Genomic DNA, 10,240 nt, shown 5'->3' with positions numbered 1-10,240 from the left:
AACAGGAAAAGAGACTAAGATACGAGTTATTCTTTTCCATTTTCCCTTTGTCTTCATGGGATATGGGTCGCAATGGATGGAACTCAGACATCTATTTTAAATTATCAGGAGGTATAGTAAAAATGGGATGTAGAAGATGGCAGAAGCCAGAGTTCCTGGGAAGCAGAGTAGCCTCACTAAATCTTTTATTAAATTCTAAAGTTGCTAAATTCATAATATACTTTTCTATTCAATGCATTCATTTGGGGTACCTGGCCCAGACAAATTCAGACTTAGGTAACATCTTCCCTTCTTTTCATTAGACCACACTTACTTGGTTATTTGTAATGGTTTTAGAATACAAGCCACAAATAACCAGGAAAAGGTGTGACATGATCTTTGTCCTTGTCAGGGCCACTACTTTATCTCCTTCAAACATCTCTGTACCATTCTTTCTTTCCACATAGGGGTCCTTAGCCTCCAGCCTCAATCAGGGATTGAGGAGGACTCAAGTACTTAGCCATCTTGTAGAAATTCTGTGGCCTCTGGCAGCTTGGATTGCCCTTACTTCCTCTGGTGAGAAATCATGGACTGCTAGAGAAAGCCAATGGCCTTTTCTTGTATTAGTTTTACAGAAGAACACATTTCTTTGCTTTCCATGGCTATCAAAAGGAATCAAGATCCAAGGGCTGTGAGTGTAGTTCTGTATAGAACATTTGCCTACCATGAAGGAGACAATGGATTATAATCCAGCACTGTGAATAATAAAAAATAGGAAGTGATTGTGGTTTTGTTTATATTTTTCTTATTGTTTGTTTTTTGACTCAGCAGAACTCCTGAACAAAGGCTGTGGGGATAATGCATGAAAGTAAGTGAATAGTATGAGTGTAGATGCCATGCATGTGGGCAAAGATCAGTAAACAACTTTGAGTGTTCGTCTTGCTTTCTATATTATCTGAGACAGGGTCTCTTCTTTGCCACTGCATAATACCAGGCTATCTGGCTTACAATTTCTCTACTCCACCTCTCATCTCACCACTGTGGCACTGAGATGACAGATGCACTCTATCATGCCAGGCAGTCCATCCATTGTGGGGATTTGAATGCAGGACCCATTCATACAAAGATTCACCCATGGAACTGTCTCCAGCTCTGAATCAAGAGCCTTCAGCAGCGAAATGTTACGTCTCTTTCAAGACAATGTCGGCTCTCTTTCTCAGAAGCAGTAATGGTTACCTTTCATGCTCCTTATTTCTTTGGTTGGAACATGTGTCTACCAGAAATATCAGGATTCATTCCAGAGGTGCCAGCTGAGGGGCTCTGGAGAGGCACATGCACAAAAGTAAAGTTAAGCCAACTCAACACATAAAGAAGAAATTGTACATTATTTCTATTTGGCTTGAGGTTGAGGCTCTCTGGTCTGGTCTTGTTTGGCAAAACCAAGACAAGATCTCTAGACCTTGTGGCTTAGTATGTTTGCATCTGGAAAGTTCTTATTCTCAGCCACATGATTCCTACTCTACTTTTCTGGTTCTACAATTTATCCTTCATTTCTCTTAATTTTCTATTTTTGGTTGTGAACCTACCTTTTAGCATCTGAGCCATCTCTCTGGTACTATATTTCTTAATATGTAATCAACATTTACCATCTTTTTGAAAGATTGTGCTACACTGTAATTTTTTAAGTTTTCTATTTCTTATTGTGTGTATATACATGCCTGTGTAGAGGGTAAATGTGTGTGATTTCATGTTTCTATAGTAGACAGAGTCATTGAATCGCCCTGGAGCTGGAGCTCTGGCAATTGTGAAAAGCCAGGTATGGATACTGGAAATGGAACTTAGTTGCTCTATAGAATGCACTCATCCACTGAACCATCTTCTCTGTGTAATCATTACTCACTAATTTCTCCTAGCATGTGTCTCTAGTGCAGCTTTAATTTGTGAATTATTTATTATTGTGATTGTTATTGTTATATTATTATCTTCATTATCATTATCAGTTATATTGCTATACATCTTTTTTGATTTTAACTAGTTGGTTAGGTTACTTCTTTATCTATTCTCTGGAAAACTCTCTCAAAGTTCTGTTTCTTTTTACTACACTCTTTCAGGTTTTTAGTACATATAGCTGTTGCTTGTGCTCAGGGTACCTTATTTCCAAGTGTGCAACATTTTCTTTGATTTTTGCACCAGCTCATTGCCTTTGGAAATGGTTCCCAACAATGCTTTGCAGCTTAGGATGAAATTGTTTTCTTCCATAAATAATAATCTTTTGATTCTGTAAAGCAGCTAAAGATATGTGAAGTGTGATATCTCCTTAAACCAGGCTTAAAATTTAACACAAATCTCCCTGTCACCTACTCCTCCCAACTTCCTCTCTTCTGGACTTTGAATATCTTCCAATCAGGATGATTCCTTATCATTCACAGACTGCAAAATTCTTTGTACATAAAAATAAAATGATAAATTTTGGTGAATGAGCAAAAATTTAGATCACCATATTTCCCTCACTTCTGTAACCTCTCTGTCTTTATATTCTATTGGCTGATTGAGAGCATCACTCTATATTAAATGTTATGCCCAAGAAGGCAAGCTTTCCTCAAGGCCTTGCTATGCTATCTCTTCTATGTAAATTACTCTAATTCTGTACCACATAAGAAGTGAGTACTTGGCAAATATTTGCTTTTAGGTTAAAATTTTTGTATGTTTATCAGCTCTGTCCCACAAGTGGCTCAAGCCACATATTTCTAGAATTCTTCATGCTTAAGCAGAGTATTTAGAATATTGCTTGGGTTATCACTGACAGTAATCTTTTGTACCCTCAAAAATGTTAGGCCTATGTCTAATATCTTTTCCTTGGGCAGCCAAGTCTACTTTCCAGGAATTCTTTCCACAACTGGCCAGTTATTTGGCCACTGTATTGCTCACTGAAAATCGTTATTGCTACTATCTAAAATAAAATCTGAACTTATCAACTTTTGTGCATCTTTCATCTAAGCAGCATAGCCAGATATCACAAAAGAGCATCTCTGGATGAACAAAGTAGAGCTCTATCAATTACTGGCCATGTGAGCCCCTACATGACAAACTTCTGAGCATGAGTGATTGATGTATATATGAACACTGACCTATGTGTTTGGTAGAGTTAAGATAATCCTACAAAGTTTTTCTGAAAAGGATAACTACACATTCATATTTTATTGCTTATGGGCACATGGACTAAATGAATAAATGGTAGCTTAGATATTTTGTCTATAGACCCTGGTTTTCCTAACAAAAATAAAGTGAATCCTTAAATAGTAATTGTGAAGATTAACTATAGAAAAATATGTAAGTAACCTGGTCCAATATTTGGCTCATGATTAAGTGCATTACGAATGTTTTTCTTATCCCTCTTACAAACTGACACCAAACTTTTCTCTGCTATGGAATTATGATCAGAGTTATCAAATCAGAGTATGTGATATAAAAGGACAGTTATGATCCTTCTGTTTCTTAAAATGTTAGCCATGGTTTGAGGCTGAGTTCAAATGCCACTTACCACACAGCATCTTTGAGTCTCACTCTGAAACAATCATTCTCATCTCCAGCCAGATTGCATGATAAGAATCCATTCCAAACAGCAGTTCCTCTCATCCCAATTGCTGCTAGAATATCCTATATCCCAGTAAGTGTAATGCGACAACAAAGCCACACAATTTTACCATCTGTAGAAATAGGGAAAGAAATCACTTTTTATTTTTTAAATTAGCATGCAGGGTATTAGATATCACTGTCCTCTGATCCTCCCTTGTAACTCCTCCATATTTTTTCTCTTCTATATTCCATGTGACCTTTCTCCTAGCCACTCCAATCCTCCAACAGCACTTTTTTTTCTGACATTTTCCCATCATCTTCCTAGGTTTTTAAAAATTTTATCCACATTTACACTCATACACATGTACGAACACACACACATATACACCACATATACAAAGCCCACACGCTTTATGGAAGAGTAAAACTACAATGCTTGCCAGGCAGTGGTGGCACACACCTTTAATCCCAGCACTTGGGAGGCAGAGGCAGGCAGATTTCGAGGCCAGCCGGGTCTACAGAGTGAGTTCCAGAACAGCCAGGCTATACAGAGAAATCCTGTCTCGAAAAACAAAACACACACACAAAAAAACAACAAACAAACAAACATAAGACAAACAAACAAAACTCATGCTTTTAAAGAGCCCCATTCCTTTAGTCAGTCTCCATGGGGTTACTCGACTTGTTATGAGCCATGTCTGTGCTGCTCTTTAAATAGATTACTCAGTAATAACACATTCCTTAAAATGATCCGATTGTGAGTCACCTCTCTCCTCTTATAACTTTAATCTCTGCTGACAGGTTTGCAGGGAGAACTGTGGAGCTGTGGATTCCTAGTAAATACTGGATTCATGCCTATAGATTCTTTTCTAAGTTCTCTTTTCCCTATTATAAAACTTGGCTCCCTCTACTCCATGCCATGGCTTCTGCACTTCTTCAGTAGGATTTCCTAGAGGCACTGATCCTATGTGAGGTCAGGCAGTAACTCTGCAGCCCCCTGGGCCTTGCAGCCTCTATTATTCAGCTCTGTGGAGCAAGGAAATGGTGACATTCTGTATTCAGCTAATTCACAGCAGCTATGATACAGCCCAAGGATCCAGATACAGCACCAAAAGCATTTAATAGAGTCATCTTCATCTTACAACATTTGAGTATGGAAACTAAGAGCTACTCTCTGTAGTCTCCCTAAACCTGGTTTCAGTCTTACACCATGGAAGCCCCAGCTTCTGAACTGACTTATTCAAGCCATCCCAGAATTTTTGTTCATTTTAATCCACTGTCGTTGGTAATGGCCTTAGCTATGACGGGGAACCAGAGTAGAAAGCTCACAGAGAGAAGTGCAGAAAACTTCATATTGCATGTTCCTGAAATCTCGGTTGCCCTGCCAACTCAAAAAATATCTAAGGAACAAGGCAAATGAGAGAAAGAGCAGAACTTCTGTATGTTCTACTTAGGCTTGTTACCGTTTATAATCTTAAAAAAGCAATATATGAATGTGGTTAAACATGAAAGTGCACCAAAAAACAATGCATGAATAGGGAAAGCCTGTTTCTATCATGGTGGCTTTTCATTCCATTCTCTGTAACAAACTACTATCAATATTTTCTAGAATTCATACTAAAAATAACTAAAGATATATAAATATAGTATACATATGTATATAATATATGTAGATATATACATATGTATATACACATATATGTATATATACATATGCATACACACAGTAAAATATATACATGTATATGCATGTGCATTTATACATATAATCTGTACATATATACATGTACACATATATACATATATACATATACATACATGTATACATGTGTGTTATATAAATATACATGCTAGATACATATTTAAATATCTTATATATCAGTATATATTTATATGTGTTTTCATGCATATATATGTATATGCATCCATAAACATATATATATGTTATATATATATGGACTAAATGTATATGTATATATCTTCAATAATTTTTAGATATGAAGTCTAGAAAATATTGATAGTAGTTTTTAAATTGAAGTAGTATATGTATACATGTATGTATATTATATACATATATAAGCAGTATATAACATATAATATATAATCACAAATTTATATATACTTCTGGGGTTGTTTTGGTTTGGATTTTTGGTTGTTGAGACAGTGTTTACCTGTGTGTAGCCCTGGTTGCCTTGGAACTTGCTTTATAGACCAGACTGTCCTCAAACTAAAAGATCCACCTACCTCTGCCTCCCAAGTGCTGTGACTAAAGGCATATGCCTTCATGCCCAGCCTATATTTGTGATTTTATATACAAAGATATTGCACTGACTACTTTGTGTTTTCCTTAATTGTCAATCTTTCAATTCTTACTCCATCAACATGTGCATATCTATCTCATTTTAATGCCTATAAAAATTATGATATATTTAACCTGTTAAGTTTTAGCTCTTAGCCTTGAGAAATAACAGCTCTACTTCTACAGATTTAGCCACTAGACAGTAGACGTTCATATTCATTTCTTTGTGTACATGATTTCAGCACCATTGAAGTTGAAAGTCTACCCTTGCTTCTGAGCATACTAACAGCATCCTGGGCAATGATGTGGCTGCATCTTTACATGTGCACTAAATTATAGTCTTTTAGCCTGGGTTATACTTCACATCATCTGCTCACTTGTTTTCAATCTTCTACAATATGACTTATAATCAGAAAAGATAGACAGTATCACAGATGAAAAAGAAAAGGCTACATGCAATTCTCAACTGCCGGACATTGTAATAACAAGTTCTAAGATTGACACTGATATGTAATTTAAATAATAGGATAATTGTGTTGAAAGAAGCAGAAAGCCTGAATCTTGTTCAGAATGTAACAAACTTGGTGCTAACAGCATGCCCAATGCAAGTTTCTTTCAGAGACAGAGATTTTTCCAAAAATGTAACCTTCTATTCTCTTGAGAATTTCATGTGAGTACAGTATATTTACATTATCCACGTCCCTTTCTTTTCCCTTTACAACTCCTCTGTGTCCTTTCAACTACCTTCTCTCAAGTTCATATTGCTCCAGACTTATTGTCTGTCTGTCTGTCTGTCTGTCTGTCTCTCATACATACATACATACACACACACACTCACACACACCCACACACACACACTCAAAATCTACTGAGTCCCATTATTGTTCCTTGTATGTACATGGGTTCAGGGATGACCACTAAGATTGGGAAACCAACTGGGGGGCAGCAGCCATTATCACCTATAGTTCTTCATCTAGGAGTTGAGTCTTTGTTGAATTTTGCCCGATCCATGTTGGTATGTTAACTGGTGTGGCCTTGTGAAGGCACCCATATTGTTGAGAGTTCATGGATGCAGTTTCCCTGTCTGGCATAGAGGACACTAGCTAGCTGAAACTATCTTGGTCTTGTGCCTCTTACAATATTTACAGTCCTTCTTCTCTGTTGCATGAGCCATAGGTGTAGGAGTTGTGTTGTAGGTATCCTAATTGGGGATGGACATTCACTTATTCTCTGCATTTGGGAAAGCTGTAGATCTCTGTAGTTACCTTCTGCTAGAAAGAGAATTTTCTTTGATGAAGAATGAGAACCACACTACTCTATGGGTGCTTATTCTTGCCTGGGATTATAGTACCAGACTTATATTCCTTCCTATTTAGTGAGCCTTAAGTCCCATTAGACAGCTGTTGACCACAACATATAAGTGTTTCTTATACACTGTATGCTGTACCATATTGGTATTCCTAAAAGTGGTATTCCTAAAACTGTTTCTTGTCTTGTTTTTTTTCTTTACAGTGAAGTATATGAGAGAAGCCACACCTTACGTGAAGAAAGGGTCCCCAGTGTCTGAGATTGGATGGGAAACACCCCCACCTGAGTCCCCAAGATTAGGGGGTAGCTCTGCAGATCCTCTGTCATCCCAGTCCTTCTCCTTCCATAGAGACCGGAAAAGCATCCCCCTCAAGATGTGTTATGTCACCAGGAGCATGACCTTGACTGACCCTGAAAACAGGTAACAGGGCAAACTTTCCTAGCCTCTGAGGTTATGCCAGAGTTTGCCAGGTTGTGCTTTTATCCATGGTTCTCATGAATAGAGTGAAAGATCCTCCCACCCTCCAAGCATGGAGAAGATACATATTCAAAGACAGAAATTATATTCTAGCCAGGTTCCCTCCAGTTCTCTTATTAGTATTTATTTATTTATTTATTTATTTACTTATTTACTTACTTATTTATTTAAGTACAGTGTAGCTGTCTTCACCAGAAGAAAACATTGGATCTCACTATAGCTGGGAGCCACTCTATGGTTTCTGGGAATTGAACTCAGGACCTCTCTGGACAAGCAGTCAGTGCTCTTAACCACGGAGCCATCTCTCTAGCCTATTCTATTCTAATACATATGACTCATATTTTATAGAGAGTGGGAGAACTGAAATCAGGATCTTGGTATCCTTCCTGGTTTGGTTATTGTGAGTCTATGAGTTTTTAAGTCCTTAAAGTGGGAATATTTGAAATAGATATCAGGTTGTGAGGGTTAAGTGAGTTGAGTGTGCAGTGCAATGTTGTATGTTATTCATGTTAGTAAAAAGCCAACCCACCCACCTGAGCCTCCACAGGCTCAATGGTAGCCTCTGAGGGTCAGATGGCAGAAGGCTTAAAGCTCTTTTCTCATATAGGAGAGTAAGAAGTGGTATCAATCTGAGGCTGCTGTGCAGTTTCCCGAAGTCCATGAGTGACTGCATGCTGCAGGGTAGACATTCCGCCTAATTCAGGACAATCTGCAGTACAGTGAAAGGGAAGCAGAAGTTATGGTCTCATTTCATTCCAAAATGATTTGATTGTGGGGAAAGGTATCAAGGAAGAGAATTGAGAAGAGAAGAGGGAGAGGGAAAGAGAAAGAGGCTGAGGAACTGAGCCAGTGAATGGGGACTCTTGGTGATCTTTGCATCCACATTAATCTGCTAAAAATAGAAGCAGCTCTACTGGTCCTTATTTACCACATGTGTGGGACAGCTGCAACTCCCACGAATGGGAAGGATTTGGCTAGGGTCACAGTTGCAGATGATGGAAAAAAGCCAAAGTGATTGAGGCAGGGAGAAAACTGACTCCTTGCCTCCAAACTCCTTGTGGATCTTAGTTCTCAACCCCGTGATTCCATGCTAAGGAAGCTGTTAGGGCCCTTCTGGCTCCAACCACCTGTCACATCCTTCCTCACTCCTCCCCAGCACCCTTCCTAGTGTCCTCATATCAATACAGGGATGGGCTGCTTGTAAGAAAGAGCCAGCAGCAGAAGCAAGAGAGGAGTCAGGCCAGGTGGAATGAGGAGGTAGTCCTCCTATGATGATTTCCCTCCTCCCTGTTCTGTTTTGTCCCTCCTCTGTTCCCACTGATTCCCTGGGCCTGTAGTTTATTTCCTGACTGCTTAAAATTTTTCTCCTCCCTGGGGTCCTCCCCACCTAATCAAATAACCCCTTTCTCTCAAGAATCTAATGTCAAGTGTCAGATATAATGAATTCACAATCTGCGGTGTGTTCCTCTTGAACTACATTGAGTGTTAATTCATTTAGTCGGGCAATTGCAAAGTCATAGCTTACAGAAGCACTCAACTCATACATGTTCCTTTTCATAGTCAATATAATAATCTAACTACCATTTTAATAAATCTGAGTTAGTTATATTGAATATTGTAAAATTTCACATTTAAAAAAATAGTATTTTTCACATCTTAAAAAAAAAATTGGCTACTGCAGTGCACACTAGTGCAGGCAGGTCTCTAAGTAACAGGAACCCAGGAGTGGTAAATCCTTTGACAAGGGGATGAATGCACTATCTCATTCCTGTTGTTCAAAATTAGGGACTTCACGGAATTCCATGCCTAGTCCTTCATATTACCTGCTTAATACCTGACTTCTTAACACTTAGTAGTCCTCCTAACAGCTAACACATTATTGTTGTGCCAGTTCTTCAAGCAAAATAAATAAATAAATAAAAAAGAAAAAGAAAAAGAAGATAGAGAAATTTACAGAAACTTCCTAGACATTATTACTATCTTGAAAAACAAAAGTTCATGAAAGTTTTTTTCTGTTGTTCTTTCTAGCATGGGACTTATACATTATAACATTTATGACCTATAAACAACATGAGGTCAATCAATTATCAGAGTATTTTGAGAAACCTCCGGCTTTAATAATACTGGGATTTCCATTATGTATGTCTATACAGACAGCGGAATGGATTTTTAAACCTTAATACCACTGCTGTTTAAGTCCATTGCCGATGACTTATCTGCAGAGCATCCTGGGTGGGAGATGCAGAGCCTCTCCTGCTGGGATGTGAGAAACAACAGGGCAGAATTAAAACTGAAGGTCCAGCAGAGACAGATGGTTTACAAGGAGACATCAAGTCCAGATAGGTCCTGAGCTGCTGCTACCAAGGAGATGAGGGTGAAACTTGCCCCCCTAATAAAGGGAAAAAAGAGAAAACCAAAATAGGAAACAAATACTTTATAGAATTGCATTTGCATGCCAGGGAGAATACAACATTGTCAACCAGACAGATAATGTGGGCAAATCACAATTCTGCGCGGACCGGGATTTCTCGCGGGGTCCCCTGTTCCGCGGGACAAGGGATTCTGGCCAGGTGGGCACGGGATTCGGCTTTGACAAACAG

At 38.4% G+C, this 10,240-nt stretch overlaps 1 protein-coding gene across 1 annotated transcript in view; it reads left to right on the top strand.

The window, feature by feature from the left end:
- Sntb1 (syntrophin beta 1) overlaps nucleotides 1-10,240 on the top strand; it is a 257,294-nt gene that overhangs the window by 108,262 nt on the left and 138,792 nt on the right. Inside the window, exon 2 of the mRNA XM_031359477.1 lies at nucleotides 7,367-7,583. Within this exon, the coding sequence (XP_031215337.1) occupies nucleotides 7,367-7,583 (217 nt within the window). The remainder of the gene's footprint in view (nucleotides 1-7,366; nucleotides 7,584-10,240) is intronic.

This window comes from Mastomys coucha, unplaced genomic scaffold, assembly GCF_008632895.1.
Source record: "Mastomys coucha isolate ucsf_1 unplaced genomic scaffold, UCSF_Mcou_1 pScaffold7, whole genome shotgun sequence".
Classification (NCBI taxonomy): Eukaryota; Metazoa; Chordata; class Mammalia; order Rodentia; family Muridae; genus Mastomys; species Mastomys coucha.
The sequence above is the reverse complement of the archived record's forward strand: the minus strand, read 5'-3'. Positions and strand labels throughout refer to the sequence as shown.